This window comes from Pan troglodytes, chromosome 9, assembly GCF_028858775.2.
Source record: "Pan troglodytes isolate AG18354 chromosome 9, NHGRI_mPanTro3-v2.0_pri, whole genome shotgun sequence".
NCBI lineage: Eukaryota > Metazoa > Chordata > Mammalia > Primates > Hominidae > Pan > Pan troglodytes.
The window spans coordinates 13,932,216-13,951,258 of NC_072407.2; the positions used below are offsets into that span (position 1 = coordinate 13,932,216).

Genomic DNA, 19,043 nt, shown 5'->3' on the forward strand with positions numbered 1-19,043 from the left:
TATATATGCTGAACTATGCCTGGAAGAATACACAAAAAATTAATAATACTTGTTGCTTCTAGGAAGAATTAGGTGGCTTGGAGAAAGCATTGGGGGAAAGACTTATGTACTGTTTGAAAATCAAACAAATAAATGTATTACATCTTAAAAAATAGAATCAAGGCTGGGCATGGTGGTTTATGCCTGTAATCCCAGCACTTTTTGGGAGGCGAAGGTGGATGGATCACTTAAGCCCAGGAGTTCAAGACCAGCCTGGGCAACATGGTGAAACCCCGTCTCTACAAAAACATACAAAAATCAGCCAATCATGGTGGTGCATGCCCGTAGTTCCAGCTACCCAGGAGGCTGAGGTGGGAGGATTGCTTGAGCCTGTGAGGTCGAGCTGCAGTGAGCTGAGATCCTGCCACTGCACTCCAGCCTGAGTAAGACCCTGTCTCAAAAAAAAAAAAAAAAAAAAAAAAGAAGTCAAGTAACAACTGTAAAAAGTATATGTAACATATAAAAAGAGGGCTAATGTTTAGTAATATACAGAATTCCCAGAAATTGATAAGAAAAATGTTCAAAATAACAGGCGAGTCACAGAGAAATACAAATGATCTATAAACATCTGAAAAGATGATCAACCTAATTAATCAAAGAAAAATAAATGACAATAAATGAGATTTCACTTTTGGATTGAGAAATATTAAAAATGGCTGATGATATCCAATAAGGTACTAGATCATCTCAAATACTGCCAGTGTGAATATAATTTGTTAGAAATTTTTTGGAGAACAATTTGGCAATATCAACTAAAATTTATAATGTTTATGCCTATTGAAACATCTTTCCAGGCCGGGCACGGTGGCTCATGCCTGTAATCTCAACACTTTGGGAGGCTGAGGCGGGTGGATCACTTGAGGTCAGGAGTTTGAGACCAGCCTGACCAATATGGTGAAACCCCGTCTCTACTAAAAATACAAAAATTAGCTGGGCATGGTGGCAGGCGCCTGTAATCCCAGCTACTCGGGAGGCTGAGCCAGAGAATGGCGAGAACCCAGGAGGTGGAGCTTGCAGTGAGCCGAGATTGCACCACTGCACTCCAGCCTGGGTGACAAAGCGAGACTCTGTCTCAAAAGAAAAAAAAAAAAAGAAAGGAAAAAAGTCAAAGAGACTGCTAGGGAATAAGCCTTATTGGGCATAATCTGTGGATTTCACTCTCTAGTATACATGGCAAGAAAGTGGTGCTTCTGATACCGTGGCTCTGACCTGAGACTTTTCTCTGTCTCTCCTCTCAGGCATGGTATGAGCAGGGCTAAGTGGAAAAAACTGTATCTTTCATGTTAAAGAAGTCCAGAAGACTGGTAAGAATGCAAGTGTAATTTGATGTAATTGTAAATTATAGAAAAATTATGACATTCTCCTATGTTATATTTAGAAGCTTAATGGAACTTTTTTACACAGTGTAGGCTCTATGATTTTAGAGTATAGCTCCCTAACAGGGCTTCCATTTGTATATTTGAACATAAGTTATCTATCTATATTGTCCCACAAAGACTCTGTAATCGTTATGAAACTCCTTGAGCAGAGGAAAAGCTGGACTCCAAATACAGTCTTCATTTGGAAGGAGTCTTCTAGATGCAGGTCCAACCAAAGCACTGTACAGGAGTAACAGTTCAGGTTTTTCCTAACAGATTCCATTTTATAGATAAATGCATTGAGAATCAAAATGTGTAAGCCTCAGCCTCAAGGCTGAGTGGTCAGTCCCAAGGTGGAGTTAAGGCCTGCAGTCAGAACACAGGAGACCATGCAGCTCTCAGTAATGCAGGGTGCAGAGTTGCTGGAGGTTTGGGTAGGAACTGCTCTCCCTTGAAATCACTGGAGTAAAGACTATGATGCTAAGGACTGCAGAGGCTGCTACAGGAATAGCTAAGAACCTAACAGTAGTCAAAAGATTTCTTGACATAGTCAGCAAGGTCCAGTCTAGTACTTGCCCACGGTGAATTCCAAGTTTGGGTGGGCACATCCCCTTCTGGGGCCCCTTTACTCCCCTGTTGCTGCCATCTTTGAAGGGTAACAGTGCCTCCTTTAGTAACCAGTACAGCAGTGGGCACAGAGGTGGTGTTCGATAAATGTTTGTAGAATAAATTAATGCCCTCCGTTTTGAATGGATGCTTTCTGCTGCGAGGACGAAGGTAACTTGTATTCTGGGGAGTGTTCACAGGCACAGGCTTATATGTGCATGTGGTATGTATGCAACAGGCTGAAAACCTCAGGAATCCCCTCACCTGGGTGTTAAGATCAGGCAGCAAGAGATATTTGAGCATTAAAAAAAGAGTTCTATTGCTCCATGCTCTGGGCTCAATTGTTGCTGCCTCTGCCTACATGTACCAGGCCGAGCTACTTGGGAAACTCCCTCAGAAGGCTATTGCCCTTACTCAGGGACATTTGGGGCCCTTGAGGAGCCTCCAGACTACATATGAGAGGCACTAAAAAAGCAGTCTGTACATGAGGAATCTATCTGTCTGCTAGAGCCACATAATAGCCAGGGACTGGGACTAGCCTAGACAGAAGTAATTTCTTTTGGCTTTAAGAGTATTACCTGATGTTTTGTTACATCCAAAACAAACCAACGGGGCTTCCAACCTTTCAGCAAAGCCCCTCTTTTATAAAGCGTTCCCTCAAAGGACCTAGAAGAAATGATGACAGGAGAGTTAATTTTGATTTACACTTACAAAATGCTGTAAAGGGGAGGGGATGTCTGTTGTTTTTGTCAAGTCTCTATTTCCCCTAGATGATTGAAAAATGGCCAATAAGAGTTCTCCTTGGATTTTTTCTGCTAGACCTCTGGGGAAAGACTGCTGCTTTCTGCTGGGATTACCACATCTGTGAGGCTTGGAATGATCAGTAGCCATCCTTTGTGCCATGTTGGGACTGACATAACACAGAGAGAGGGCAAAGCAGAGCCGGGAAGTGGATAGAAGATACTGTGTGAGAAGCTAGCATACCCTTGGCTGTCCTAGCTTATGTGAGTAAATTCCTTTTTGCTTCAGCTAGCATAAGCTGGATTTCTGATGTTTGCCACTGACAAAGTGCTGGCTAACACATATTCCCTCAAACGTTCTGGCAGACAGGAGATAAGAGCCATCAGGACTCAACTACAAATAACTACAACCTCTTCGCATTATTTTTAGTTGTAATTTTTCTTTTTTGTCTTTTCAAAGAAACATCTAAAACATTACAAAAATTAAAGCAAATCCATTTCAAGTTTATAAAAGGCTGTACTGCACAGGCCTAGCTTATTGAGGGACCTGTGGTTTAGCCTCAGGTGCTGTGGGGAAGTCTTCAGCACAGCGAGCAGGGTTCAGCATGTCACCTGTTTTCATCATTCTTGGATGTATACTGGCTATAGAGTGTGGCTGCTCTTCGCTCCACTCCATTGGATGGGGAGATGCTGGAATTGTGTTCCTCCCCCATGCTGCTGTCTGGGAGATGTAGCAGAGACCTCTTCTGATAGGAAGGTAGGTTGGTAGACACAATTCCTGGGGATCTCGACAGGTGTCTTTGGGACTGAAAAAGACAGGACAGGAGCTAGGAAACCTTTACAGACACTTAAACTACTGACTGGAAAATTTCATTTACAAATATTTATCTCAAGGAAAAAACTGGACTAATAAGCAACAATAATGTACAAAGGTATCAATCTCAGAGTTAGTTATCGTGGTAAAAAACTGGAAACAACCTACACGTCCATTATTAGGGACATTAAACAAATTATGGCATTTCCATACAGTGGAATTCTAGACAGCCATTAAAAAATGATGCTGCTATGGCCAGGCGTGGTGGCTCATGCATGTAATCCCAGCACTTTGGGAGGCCGAGGTGAGTGGATCACTTGAGTCCAGGAGTTCGAGACCAGCCTGGGCAACATGGCGAAGCCCCATTTCTACAAAAAATATTTTAAAAATGAGCCGGGTGTGGTGGTGTGTGCCTGTAGTCCCAGCTACTTGGGATGATCACCAGAACCCTGGAGGTTGAGGCTGCAGTGAGCCATGATCACGCCACTGCACTCCAGCCTAGGTGACAGAGTGAGACACTATCTCAAAAAAAATAAAGATGATGATGGTTTTTTTTTGAGACAGGGTCTCACTCTATCGCCCAGGCTGGAGTACAGTGGCATGATCTCGGCTTACTGCAACCTCTGCCTGCTGGGTTCAAGTGATTCTCCTGACTCAGCCTCCCAAGTAGCTGGGATTACAGGTACACACCACCATGCCTGGCTAATTTTTTGTATTTTTAGTAGAGACAGAGTTTCACCATGCTGGCCAGGCTGGTCTCGAACTCCTGACTTCATGCCTGCCTCGGCCTCCCAAAGTGCTGGGATTACAGGCATGAGCCACTGCGCCTGGCAGACACTGGTTTATACACAGTGACAGTTGGAAGGACATGTATGCCAACGTGGAGTGAAAAAGCAGGTTTAAAATAGTATGTCTAGAAAATCTCTTTTATATGTGAATTTATAAGGGTAAAACAAGTTTGATAGCATAGTGGTTTACTTCTAGGTTATAAATTATGGGTGATTCTCATCTTTTATAACTTTCTGTGTGTTCTTTCAAAAAAATGAACATTATTACTTTCATTATCAGAAAAAATCAATAAACTATTATTTTTCTAACAAAAAAGCATTAAGGCATCACCCACCTGTTGTCTGTCTGATAACAGCTCCTGAATTGCTATTTGAGGGTAAGAGATAGAGCCCCAGATGTTCTTTTTTTACCACAAAGGTTTTCTTCTACCCTCCATTCTTCTTGACCTTTCTGTAACATCTGACCTGCTGGCCTCTTCTTCCTGAACTGTTCTTCAGAACACTCATCTGTCCTAATTTCCCTTCTGTTGCATTTGGAGCCAGTCTGATGTGGGTTCGATTGGTGGCTCTACCAGTTGCCGCTGTATGCTCTCTGTGCCTGTTCCTTGTGTAGGAGAGGGAACGCCATTCCCTCACAGTGGATTAAATAGGATACGAAGGTGTGTACTGTACTAAGCACAGACCCTTCCACATATTATGTGCTTGATAAATGTTTCTTAAATCAGAAATAGGAAATGGGGTATGAGAAGCAGAAAACAGAGTATTTGGTTTTAAAATATATATATACATTTTTTTGAGACGGAGTCTTGTTCTGTCACGAGGCTGGAGTGTGGTGGCACGATCTCAGCTCACTAACTGCAACCTCCGCCTCCTGAGTTCAAGAGATTCTCCTGCCTCAGCCTCCTGAGTAGCTGGGATTACAGGCATGCGCCACCACACCCAGCTAATTTTTGTATTTTTAGTAGAGACGGGGTTTCACCATGTTGGCCAGGACGGTCTCGATCTCTTGACCTCATGATCCGCCCACCTCGGCCTCCCAAAGTGCTGGGATTATAGGCGTGAGCCACCGCACCCGGCCGTTAAAATATTTTTTTTTTTTTGAGACGGAGTCTCGCTCTGTCGCCCAGGCTGGAGTGCAGTGGCGCGATCTCGGCTCACTGCAAGCTCCGCCTCCCGGGTTCACGCCATTCTCCTGCCTCAGCCTCCCGAGTAGCTGGGACTACAGGCGCCCGCTACCACGCCCGGCTAATTTTTTGTATTTTTAGTAGAGACGGGGTTTCACCGTGTTAGCCAGGATGGTCTCGATCTCCTGACCTCGTGATCCGCCCGCCTCGGCCTCCCAAAGTGCTGGGATTACAGGCGTGAGCCACCGCGCCCGGCCTAAAATATTTTTATGATAAATGTTTGTTTCTTAAGTCAGAAACAGAAAAGGGACTGTGAACAACACAGGGTAGCATATTTTGTTGTTTTAAAATACTTTCTGTGGAGCAAACATGGTCTTGGCATTCCCCTCCTGCCTTATGTGGTAGAAGATCAGCTGAAACCACAGGGGCACTGAGATAGAAAAGAACCCAATAATTTTCCTTGGATTCGGGGTGCTGAGACATAAGTATTATGTCACTGTGGTGAAGTGAGACACTCAGGAAGTATTCAGTCATTTGGAACTTTCTGCCCTGGACCTCCAGGACATGACCCCTCCCCTTTCCACCCTTCCTTCTGGCCATAAACCCAGCTGGGTCTTGTCACCTGTGGCAGCAGGCTCCACCTGACTTAGCACCCTCAGAAAGCTCAGAGGTAGCTCTCAAGGGGCATTGCCAACTCACGCGATCTGTTCTTGGTTCTTCTTTAAGGTCCACGGTTACCCTTTCCCACAGCTGCTGCCACTTCTCAGGGGCTTGGTTCAATTTGTGCTCCAATTTTTCAATTTCCTGCAAAGAAATTAAAAGTTTTCTGATCAGTATTTCATAGAAATCAGGATGGGCCCCAAAGCCACACTGCTTCTGTACTAGGCCCAGATGAGCAGCATGGCCAGAGGGCAGTTGAGGAAAGTGGTGGACATGGGCCTGTGAGGTCTCCCAGCCAGGAATAGTGGTGAGAGCTCTAGTTGGTGTGCCGTACTGTGGCAAAGATGGTTTATTAGGACCTATAACTAGGCCTTTTTGTACAGGATAGCTTACATACTAGGATGTGAAATATGTATCTCAGACATCTGCACCCTTGGGCAGCCCATGGGAAATCTGATAGGCAAAGCAAGAGGTCAAGCACTGGCCCGTGGCCCAGCCCTAATAGCTGAGGTAGATGAGAAGCCAGTCCTTGACAGGAGGAACCCCTCAACTCTGATGATTCAAACCAGATGTGGAAAGAATGAACCAAGAAATGCCCAAGGAAACAGATATACCTTCTGACAGAGAAGCTGGAAATCAGGGCAGCTGCCTCTGTGACTGTATGACCACTGAAGCATACTCTTCCTGGTCAGGAAGCCAGATGGGGAAGACTCTTTAGGAACTGTCTGGCCCATATCAGGGCTCAAAGCTATTCCTCAGGCTGGCTACTGCCAGGAGGGGTTGGTTCCGGAACATTCCTTGCAGAAGATGGTTGGCAGCACTCCCATCAGGCCACTGACTACCCACACTTCTGACCAGAGGAAGTAAAGCACCCACAAAAGCCACAGCCAAGGCCTGACTAAGGCTGCTCGGGCAACTAAAACAGCTGGGAAGCTGCCGGAAGGAGTAAATTGCTCCATTTGCTTGATTGCTTTCTTGTAACGCTGGAAAATCACTTTTTTTTTTTTTTTTTTTTTTACTGAGATGGAGTCTTGCTCTGTCACCCAGGCTGGAGTGCAGTGGCATGATCTCTGCTCACTGCAAGCTCCGCCTCGCAGGTTCATGCCATTCTCCTGCCTCAGCCTCCCGAGTAGTTGGGACTACAGGCGCCCGCCACCACGCCTGGCTAATTTTTTTTTTTTTTTTTTTTGTATTTCTTAGTAGAGATGGGGTTTTACTGTGTTAACCAGGATGGTCTCGATCTCCTGACCTTGTGATCTGCCCGCCTCAGCCTCCCAAACTGCTGGGATTACAGGCATGAGCCATCGCACCAGGCTGGAAAATCACTTTTATTGAGACTCTTTTCCAGTAGTGAAGCCTGGTCCCCCACTGATGATGGGGAGCAAATCTGGTTTCTTCATAACCATAACCCTAGCTACCATAACCCTAGCTCAGAGTAAGGAGAGCCATGTTCAGAAGTTACTTAGCCTGGTTCCTTTGCCCTCATGCCTCCAGGGCCCCTGGTGCCCCTAGGTGTGTGTCTACAGTTGACTTACACTGAAAAGGCTGGTGAGAGCATCGGGCTGAGTACAGCTGACATCATCATAGCATGGCCACACTGTTCTCCTCTGGCTCCGTGGCCCAGCTTCTCCAGCCAGGTCAGAGTCTTCGGAGGGGAAGTGCTTGGGGGTTAGCATCATCCAGTCATAGGAAGGGCCTGTGGACAGGGTCTCTTCTATGTAGTAATCCCACTTCTTGAGGCTGGAGACATTTACATTGGGCTTTAGAGCCTGTTAAAGAAAACAGACATATAGTTTCATCTTGACCCCAAAGTACCCCAAGCTCACTGTCAGGCAAACCCCTAACATTTATAGAGTCCAGGGGAGGAAGAGTATGAATGGAGTTCAAATACCATATGTCTAAATATTTAAAAGTCATACATCAAGATAAATTATTAAATAAAACATTCTCCAATCCTCCCTCCTACATTGAGAAATGTAACTTCCTAATGACCTAGAAGGTCAAGTTCAATAGAGAATTCTTGGATTCCTCAGAATTTTATACTAACAAGTGGTAGCACTGGAGGAGCTGGCCCCAGCCCCCTGTCCTTGGCTTCTCTTCTCCACCCACCCCATCTTACATTCTAAGGGTCTTAACGTGAATGATTATGTATACCCCAGCCCACAAAGTCAAACTCTGTCCACTCTGTCAAACCTGCTACTTTTTGCCATTCTTTGGGCCTTGGGGTCCATGCACTGACTTAGGAGACTGACTTGGAGAAGTAGCCTGGTGAGCAGCCTGAATTTGGGCAAAGAATTCTGAAGTACCCAGACAGAGTATGGTTTAGATGAAGGAGGGGCATCTAAGCATGTACCTTTGGTTTCTTGTACTGCTCACCTCCATGAGGAGGATGCAGCTGGAGGAAGGCCAGACTAGGGTTCTATGATTGGGGCCCAGGGGAGGGGCCTCTCTTGGCCCTAAGTAATGGTGGAACTACTTATCAGACCAGTCTGTTCCATTCCAGGGCGTGTGTTATGTAGATGTGCATGGTGGGGCAGGTGCCCCGAGATATGTTATCCTTCTTGGGCTTGGCTCCGAATATCTCTGCTTCCTGCAGGGGTCCTTCCATGGCTTTGGTACAGATGAACTTAAAGAAACCTTTTCTAAAGTATTTTAAGGTTTTTCAGCTTAGACCACCTGTTGATATTTCAAATTTTGTTAGTTCTTTCTTTCTGGGGAAAGGTGCCTTGCTTTGATTCTCTGCAAGTTTTCCCTTCTAGGTTTTGAGAGCCAGCTCCTGATTTTTGTGGCAAGAATTTAGGGAACAGTCTCCATTTGTGTCACAACCCAAACCTATAGTGTCTCAAACTTTGAAACAGCTTTTTGGTATGAAACCTAGTCCAATGTTTATAAAAAGCTTAGACTGCTTATATATGTTAAAACTAAGGAAAACCTTAACACAAAATTTCAGAAAATGAAACATAAATGATTTCTTACTCTACCTCTATTTCCAATGGTGAATATAAATAATTAAAGAAAATGGGACTCCTCTTGTGCATTCTGTCAATACATTCCCAAATACAGACTCCCTTTTTGGCATGCTTTTCTCCTTTATCATCAAATAAAGTTCCTGTAAATTAAAAAAATCCAACAAAACAAAATTAAATAAATTCACACTTTGCCAAAAAACGTATGATGCATGCAGCAGATAAAAAAGTGGAATTTTTTTATGGCTTTAAAACCAGCAACATTTGTGTGAAAACCTTAGAAAATAACTGCAAAGCTAAAGACCGGAATGAATTTCATCGCTACAGGGAAACAGATCCAGATGGAGGAAACATCTGATAAAGTTTGCCTAAGCAGCCAGCAGTCTATCAATCATGACTCTTCCAACCCTCATCCTGCATCTATATCTAGATTCAAAGAAGTCCATGCAGGAGGCAGTCTACACTTTTCAAGAGAAAATGGAAGGACTTCAGAGTTGATTTGATGAAGCTCAGTAAAAAACATAATTTTATGTTTCTCTTTTAAGTTGTTGGCTGTTTGTTTGTTTATTATGAAGCCATTTAAAGAGTCTTCTTGTTTAGCAGTGTATATATACTGCAGATCATGGTTACTGAGACTCTAGATGACAGAAGCGTGTAGTCTGTGTCCTTGGGTGACTTAAAAATAAAAGCAGAACTTTTATACCTTTTTCAAATAGTCAATCTATTACTAACATGAGCCCACTTTGTTTTTAATAGGGAGGAAAATGTGTTGGGGTGAGGCAAAAAGTAGTTCTTTAAAAGGCCATGAAGGGTGTCTCAGCAGTGGTGTCTTGCTTGGAATGAAGTGACATAGTCAAAATCAACATGCATTTTACCAGTTTATCAAAAAAAAAAAAATGACTCAAGCCCAAGATGGCATGAAATTCTATAATATGTGGGGCCCCTAAGACTAATTAACAGTTTCTTCTCTACCTTTTAACTGCAGGGTCCAGTGCAGTAGTTCTCAACCTTGGACATGCATTTAAAAAACCAAGGGCTTTAAAAAAATCCCAGTGTCCAGGTCTCACCTCAGACCAATTAAATCAGAATCTCTGGGGATGGCCCGAGATATTAGTTATTTTAAAAGTTCAAGTAACTCCAATGTCCAAAGTTGCAAATGCTCTAGGGGTTGCAGTAAGATTTTGAAAGCCACCTTGTATATTGCTCCATTTGGCGCCTTGAGGCATGGATTAGACTGAAAGGCTGTGTGGTAGTCAGCCCAAGTTGAAATAGGCTCTAGGCACCTTTGTAGACAGAAAGAGAATGAGCTGAAACCAGAAGAGGAGATGCAATACATGGCCCTCTGTTCCTTAGGGCTGTTGTAACATCTTGTAACTGGAACCAAGTCCAATGGACTTTTCTTACAGTATCCATATGGCTGGCTTAGGGCAACATGTACACATATAAGGAACATCTTAAAAACAGTCCAAATCAGACAGCTAGTGCCAAATCCTGTCAAATTATAACCCTATAATCCAGTATGTAATAATCAACATATTAAGCTTTTAGGACACAGGAGAATTCATTGTGTTTAAGTTTTTCTGATAAAATCTTAAAAATTATGACTCAGCGTGGTGCGGTGGCTCACGTCTGTAATCCCAGCACTTTGGGAGGCTGACGCGGGCGGATCACTTGAGGTCAGGAGTTTGAGACCAGCCTGCCAACATGGTGAAACCCCATCTCTACTAAAAATACAAAAATCAGCTGGGTGTGGTGGCGGGCACCTGTAATCCCAGCTACTCGGGAGGCTGAGGCAGGAGAATCACTTGAACCCAGGAGGTGGAGGTTGCAGTGAGCTGAGATCGTGCCACTGCACTCCAGCCTGGCGACAGTGTGAGACTCCATCTCAAAAAAAAAAAAATTATGACTGATGAATTCTACTAGCAGTGGTTGAGATTACTTACTCTCCACTTCGTCATTTTGGCAGATAGAGGGTAGTTACCTTCCTAAACAAGGTTTCACTGTAGGCTTGATAACGAGTGCATCTACCAGAACACAAGAAGGAACAGACTTCAAGTAGGCAACCTAGTCTGGACTAGGGACACGAAACTAGGCGTCCTTGATGTTGATTAGGTGGGTGGCCTAACATCCAGAGAGGAGGCTGGGTAGATGATTTCTACTGAGGCTTCGGCAATGACATTCTAGGATTCGAAATGCATGTTTATGTGTTGTTGTTTTTGAGACAGGGTCTCAACCCTGTCACCCAGGCTGGAGTGCAGTGGTGAGATCTCGGCTCACTGCAGCCTTGACCTCCTGGGCTCAAGTGATCCTCCCACCGCAGCCTCCTGAACAGCTGAAACTACAGGAGTGCGCCACCACACCCAGCTAATTTTTGTGTGTGTGTGTGTGTGTGTGTTTTTTTTTTTTTTGTAGAGATGGGGTTTCGTCATGTTGCCCAGGCTGGTCTTGAACTCCTGGGGCTCAAGCAAGCCGCCCGCCTCAGCCTCTCAAAGTGCTAGGATTATAGGTGTGAGCCATTGCACCCAGCCTGTGTTTATGACTTTTAAGAGGAAACATGTTTCATAGGATGGAAATGCTTATATTTTCAAATAATCATGATAATCTTTCAATATATACCAAACATATCTTTTTATCCACATCATTGTATTTAATCTTTTCAACAGCCCTGTGTGATAGGCAGGGCTGTTTAGTTTTTCAGATGAGAAAACTGAGACTCAGAGATGAAGTAATTTACCCAAAGTTACTGACATTTTCTGATCCTTGATCTACGGCTCTACCTGTGGGACCAGTGGTGGGCCTCAGACTTGGCAGCATGATGGGCTCACCTGGGGAGTTTTTATTTTTTATTCTTTATTTTTGAGACAGGGTCTCACTGTGTCACCCAGGCTGGAGTGCACTGGTGCGATCTCAGCTCACTGCAACCTCTGCCTCATGGGGTCAAGAAGTTCTCGTGCTTCAGCCTCCCAAATAGCTGGGATTACAGGCACATGCCACCACGCCTGGCTAATGTTTGTGTTTTTAGTAGAGATGGGGTTTCGCCGAGTTGGCCAGACTGGTCTCGAATTCCTGGCCTCAAGCAATTCACCCACCTTGGCCTCCTCAAAGTGCTGGGATTACAGGCGTGAACCACCGTGCCTGGCCTTACCTGGGGAGTTTTAAAAGCTGTTGATGCCTGGGCCTTACCATCACAGATTCTGATTTAAGTGGTTGGGGATGTTGCCTGGACCTTGGAAGTTTTAAAAGCTCCCCAGGTGATTCTAATGTTCAGTCAAGTCTGAGAACCACTGCACTAGACCTTGTTGCTTCTCTAATGAAGAGAACCATCATCTGCTATAGGAGAAGCCTTGGTCTTTGGCCACATCTGCATGCTGCTAAGGTAATTTGCTGATCAGCTTAATTCAGCAAAACAAACTGCTTTATTAAAAAACCAAAAACTTAGCCTGGGCAAGATGGCAGAACCCTATGTCTACAAAAAATACAAAAATTATGTGGGCATGGGGGCACATGCCTGTGGTCCCAGCTACTCAGGAGGCTGAGGTGGGAGATCGCTTGAGTCCCAGTGGCAGAGGTTGCAGTGAGCCGAGATCCTGCCACCGCACTCCAGCCGGGGAGACAGAGGAGACCCTGCCTCAAAAACAAAACAAAACAAAACAAAATACCACTCCCCCCCTGCCCACGAAACAAAAAAACAAACCAAAAAAACCCCAAAAAACACAACTACTCCAAGGAGGCAAATACCTGCGTTTTACTCCCAATATTTGTACATGTTGTTCCTTTCAGTGATAAAGCTGAGTGACATGGTGACCCCTGTAGGTACAGGTCAGTCCACTTAAGACCAGGCCTGGCCAGGCGTGGTGGCTCACGCCTGTAATCCCAGCACTTTGGGAGGCAGACTGCTTGAGGCCAGGAGTTCAAGACCAGCCTGGCCAACATGGTGAAACCTTGTCTCTACTAAAAATACAAAAATTAGCCAGGCATGGTGGCACAGGCCTCTAATCCCAGCTACTAGGGAGGCTGACGCAGGAGAATTGCTTGAACCTGGGAAATAGAGGTTGCAGTGAGCCAAGATCGCACCAATGCACTCCAGCCTTGGAGACAGAGTGATACAGTCAGTGGGACTCCGTCTCAAAAAAAAGAAAAAAAAAAAAAAGACCAGGCCTGGGGCAGTTGTAACCAGTTATACTTACTACCTTCCCAATAAGCAGTATGCAGATGCTTAAGAAATTAAGGTTTCTGATTGTGATGTGAAGAATAACAATTCCATGAGTCAACAAAGGTCTGGAAGTATAAACAGGGTAGAAAATGGTCTCACCAGTGCTCTTTCCCTTATCAAAAGTATGCAATATCATACTAGACAATTTCAATAGGATGCCCTGGAAAGCAGTATTTCCTGATTTCAGATTTCAAACTGAGAACATCAGTAAATATTTTCTTGGAATTGACAGTCCTCTTTATGGTACTGAGTGCATATAATATATTGAACAGAACTGATTTTTGTTTGCTTAACAAAAATGGTCATGTGTTTCCTCTCCCCCGTAACAGTTATAAAAGTAAGAATGTAAAATCCCCTTGGGAAATGTTTTTACCGGGGCTGACTTTCAGAATCTACTCATTACAACTATCACTGCTATTAAAAAAATAGTTCATCACTATCATTACTAATGCTAGTGATGTCTAAAATTTATTGAGCGCTTACTATGCGCTAGTGACTGGGCTAAGAGGCTAAGTGACTGTGTGAAGTTTACAACTTTTTCCTCATGTGATCATCATGGCCCTGACAGGTGGGATGGTATTACTGTCCTTGTTTTAAAGATGAGGAAACTGAGGCTCAGAGAGGTACTTAACCCCTCCCCAAAATACTCAGTTGGTAACTGGCAATGCTGGGATTTTACCCTGGTCTGTTTCGTCTAGAGCACAGGGTCTTAGCTGTATTCAAGCTGCCTCCAAGGGCAGGCACCCTTCCTACCAGAGTGCATCAGGGTTGGAAAAACTATGAGTCAAATGTTTCTTCTCAAACAGTGTGATCACTTTGAGGTATCAAAATAGTAAACATATTTAATTTTAGAAAGATGCTATAGGAATGACCACCTGCTAAGAGCTAACGTGGCACATAATTTCAGAATTTGGCCACTTATCCACTCCTCTACATTCATAGTTCAGAGTTAAACCTTAACTCAGCTTGTCAGTCTTGGGGATAGTTACATTATTAGAATTTTCATTAAAAACATGCAGAACTAACAAAAAAGATGAAACAAGGGCATACAAACACATACCGTGCTCTAATCTTTCATAGTCTGAATCCAGGAGAAATGTTTTAAAGCGATTAGACACATAGTGGAAAGCCAAGAACTTTAAGTAATAGAGATTGAATTCAAACTCAGTTGGATACTGGTTGTGAACCTGAAACACACAAGGCAAAGAAAAGAGTAAGAATCAAACAGAACAAAAAGTGGATGCCAGGCCACTGAAGGCTTAACTGAAACATGCAGGAGACCATTCAGTCATTCACTCAACAAATATCTGAATCCATACCATAAGTAGAGATGGGAAGGGAACCAGCTTTTCCGAGCACCTACTGTGTGCCAGACACCAGACGAGGGTTTTTTTTTTTTTTTAAATAAACATAATCTCATTTAATCTCTATGGTATAGCAAGAGAGGCATTATTATCTCCACTTTACAACTGAGAAAGCATAAGATCAGCAAGATTAAGACATTTACCCAATGACATTAAACAGTAGTTAGTGAGCCCAAATTTAACCCTGGCTTATTAGGCTCCAAAGTCTCTACCCCACTCATTACATTATACTGTGTTTGGCAAGTGATAGATATATATTAACATAAGTTACAGTTCTTGCTTTCCAGGCAACTGTGGTGTAATAGTGTGACATACAACAAGAAAAATTGTTCTTACAGAAGTTTGGCAATGAAAAGGATTGAGAAGAGAAGGTGGCTGCTTAAGGGGATGTTTTCTGGTCAAAAGAAATGTGTGTGTGTCTGAAGGCAATCCAGAAGGAGCCAATAGAGAAAACAAATTTTAGAAAAATTTGTTAGCTAATAACTAAGAGAATAAGATCCTGGGAAAGCAAGAATGAATGAGGCTCGGGCCTAGATTTAGGGAACAGCTTTGGAAACAGGGAGGGATGAAAGGTAAGCAAGAGAAAGATAGTTCAAGTGCCAAGGGAAAGGGCAGGAGCTAATGCCTTTTAGCCCTAAATTTTCATCAGTAAATTAGGCAGTGAGGTCATTGGGCACAGGAATAGGAATGAGTGAATGACATGGGAGGCAGAAAGCTGGGCAAAGCTTGGAATGGTCATTGAGCTATAGCATGCTTTAGGCAAACCGTATACAGACTGTGGAGCCATCTTACATTGGCAGAGCGTAGGCTGATGACCCTGTGACACTCCCCAGTCTGCCTCGCAATCTCACCTCTATATTGCTCAAACAATCTCTCATGACCAGCTAGAAAATTTTGTTTGGCTGAAGTAAGTTCCAATTATAATTGTACTTGCTCAAAAGCTGGTTCAAATTAACACTAAATTTAGGCAAGCTGTCTAAAAGTCAGCGTTCTCCTCCATGTTTAATTTGGCAATACGGACCTGTACTTAGTCAGCTGGGTCAGCCAAAGTGAGCAGGCATGTGTGTGATATGTTGATTGTCCAGTGGACCAGTGGGAATTTAAAGTCGTGATCTGGATATCATTGATTTATCAAAATTTATCATCTGGTTAGGAACCTGGTTTTCTGTGATCATTAAAGGGTTTTCTACATTTTCTTATTGGCTTTTGAATTGAACTAAAATTTTAGCTTGTAAGTAATGTAAAATAAAATGGATTTTAGGAAGATGCATTAAAAAAGAGTTTGACTCCTATGCAGTGGGCCTGCAAACCACGGAACTGCTTCCTTGATGTGAGCCAATGCCTTCCTGTTGCATCAGCTCTCCACAGGACAGCAGAGCTTTCCATGGGACATGGCTCTGAATAGCTAGGTAGTGTGCCATACTCCAGGTTTGTAGAACTGTAAGCATTTGTATTAAGTAGAGTTTTCTCATCAGTGAAAATGAAGGGATAAGAAATCATGGGTTTCCTATGATCATGCAATACGAGCAACTAATTATAAAAACTGGCTGGGCGTGGTGGCTCACGCCTGTAATCCCAGCACCTTTGGGAGACCAAGGTGGAAGGATTTCGAGGCCAGGAGTTTGAGACCAACCTGGGCAACATAGTGAGACCTTTTCTCTACAAAAATTAAAACAAACAATTAGCTAGGTGTGGTGGCACGTGCCTGTAGCCCCAGCTACTCAGGAGGCTGAGGAGGAGGATCGCTTGTGTCCAGGAGTTTGAAGCTGCAGTGGAGCCACAATTGTGCCACTGTACTCCAGCCTGGGTGACAGAGACCCTGTCTCTGAATGAATGAATGAATGAATAAATGATAAAGGCTCAACTTGAGGAGTTTATAATTATAATAAAACAAGCAGATGTGACACATAATTAAGGATCAATATTAAAAAATACCTTTTATTTCCTTGTTTTGTTAGCCCTCTATGTGTGTCTCAGTAGTCAACCATGTCCCTTAATACAGCAATTCTCATTCAAACGCTTGCCTCTACTGATACTTATGCACAGCAAAGAAGGCCCTGGGTTTGACTCTCTAGTAGGCCTGGTTCTCTGGTCTTCCTGGCTCCTTTCTTAAGCATTGCTCAGACCTCAAGTTTCCCCCTCAACCTGTCCTGTAATGCCATACAGAGCTCTCCAGTCTGAGCTGTTGCTTTGGAATCAACAGCCCCACCCCAAGGAGCCAGTGATGGAGAGGGGGGTTACTCAGATTGTGGGTGCTGGGACAGAAGAAGGGGACAGGGCAACTAAGGATGGAACTTGGTTCCCTACCATCTGAATCCTGGGGAGGAGAAATCTGCAGTGTGCTCAGGCAGGGTGAGCTCCAAGGACAACTGCCCCAACAGCCCTTGGGATAAACCTTCAGTAGTCACAGGCCAGCCCCTCACTCACTGTTTCCAAGGGAGGAAGAGTTCTTTCCACTGAACCAGTCTACAATATGTTCTAAAATTTCTTTTAAAAATCTTTATTAAAGCCTCCAGGGCCAGGCGTGGTGGCTCACGCCTGTAATCCCAACATTTTGGGAGGCCGAGGCGGGCGGATCATGAGGTCAGGAGATTGAGACCATTCTGGTTAACATGGTGAAACCCTGTCTCTACTAAAAATACAAAAACAAAATTAGCTGGGCGTGGTGGCGGGCGCCTGTAGTCCCAGCTACTCGGGAGGCTGAGGCGAGAGAATGGCATGAAACTGGGAGGCGGAGCTTGCAGTGAGCCGAGATCGCGCCACTGCACTCCAGCCTGGGCAACAGAGCAAGACTCCGTCTCAAAAAAAAAAAAAAAAACCAAAAAACAAACAAACAAAAAACTGTATTAAAGCCTCAAAATAACATTTCTCTCAATGACTATTCTCCATAGAAACCAGATACCTCATACATACTTCTATCTTTTCTTGAATATTCTGATATTTAATCTACTCAGGAATACAATTTTGAAGACCCACTTCTGAGGTAAAAGTAGAATGGAAATATGGTCTTAAGTTGAACTTACAGGCATTTCAGGGAGATCATGTGCTCAGATTAAAAGTGAAACTTCTTTACAAGTCAAAAAATGCTTTTGTAGCCTAGTGTATTGGCCTCACCACAAGCCCTCTATGATTATTCTAGAAAGGTTAGACAATTTTCCAAGGCCTCTTGTACCCACTCCACTGGGACTGGAATTGGTGCTTGGAGAAAGCATCAAGGTGTATACGCTTGGGGGCACTATGCATGTGTCCTCCTGTGTGCCACAGGAGCACCTGCAGTCGCTAACTGGGGTTGAAAAACAAACCTCCCCCAAACTGGGGTTAACGATCAGGTCTACTGGAAGTGGAAGAGAAGATGCAGAGCAATTTGTTTTTTACTCTTCAGCAATAAAGTAACAAGCATGTAAACATTTCTTTGGTGGAAAAAGAAAAGTCAGATAGACCTCAAGGCTGGGTTGATTAGTACCTAGATACCACGTTTAGAATCCAACATTAAGAAACATAAGGAATTTTCTGAGATGTCTTTCTTCCATCATGTAAGAAGAAATGATGAGATGGCTGAACTCTTACGGTGCTTAGATTTCTAGGAAGCAAGAAAAATCATACTTTCTCCATTGAGTCCTGCACCCCAGTGACTCAGTTTGTCCAGTTCACTGGCTTCTTTTCCTCTTTGCCAATGGAACTCACCTCGACTCTTGTGATTTTAATTTGCATTTTCTAATGAAGAATGATGTCAACTTTTCATGTGCTTATTTGCATATCTTTGGTGAAATCAGTACAAATGTTTTGCCCATTTCAAAAATAAGCTGTTGGCCGGGCATAGTGGCTCATGACTATAATTCCAGCACTTTGAGAGGCTGAGGTGGGTGGATCACTTGAGGTCAGGAGTTTGTGACCAGCCTGGCCAATATGGTGAAACAACATTTCTGCTAAAAATACAAAAATTAGCTGGGCGTGGTTGTGCACACTTGTAATCTGAGCTATTAGGGAGGCTGAGGCGAAAGGATTGCTTGAACCTGGGAGGCGGGGTTGCAGTGAGCCAAGATTTTGCCACTGCACTCCAGCCTCAGGGAAGGAGCAAGATTCCATCTCAAAGGAAAAAAAAAAGGTTGTTTTCTTATTATTGAATTTTAAGGTTTCTTTATGTGTTCTAGATAAATCCTTCAGCAAATATATGGTTTACACATATTTTCTCCCACTGTGTGATTTGTCTTTTCATTTGCTTAACAGGGATTTTTAAAAAGTATTTATTTATTTATTTAAATTATTATTATTTTTTTGAGATGGAGTCTCGCTCTGCTGCCCAGGCTGGAGTGCAGTGGCACAGTCTCGGCTCACTGCAAGCTCCACCTCCTGGGTTCATGCCATTCTCCT

At 43.6% G+C, this 19,043-nt stretch overlaps 1 protein-coding gene across 7 annotated transcripts in view; it reads right to left on the reverse strand.

The window, feature by feature from the left end:
• Positions 1–19,043, reverse strand: part of SBF2 (SET binding factor 2) — a 516,757-nt gene that overhangs the window by 2,969 nt on the left and 494,745 nt on the right. For 4 of the 7 annotated variants that reach the window (XM_016920369.4, XM_016920366.4, XM_063782782.1 and 1 more), the window contains 6 exons: positions 14,369–14,495; positions 9,111–9,238; positions 7,665–7,898; positions 6,169–6,273; positions 3,356–3,549; positions 2,582–2,669 (listed from right to left, as the gene is read on the reverse strand). In XM_016920369.4, coding sequence (XP_016775858.4) covers positions 2,582–2,669; positions 3,356–3,549; positions 6,169–6,273; positions 7,665–7,898; positions 9,111–9,238; positions 14,369–14,495 — 876 coding nt within the window. Of the gene's footprint in view, positions 1–2,581; positions 2,670–3,355; positions 3,550–4,680; positions 5,061–6,168; positions 6,274–7,664; positions 7,899–9,110; positions 9,239–14,368; positions 14,496–19,043 lie in introns of all 7 variants that reach the window. The other 3 variants (XR_010147145.1, XR_010147144.1, XR_010147143.1) reach the window with 1 other exon arrangement.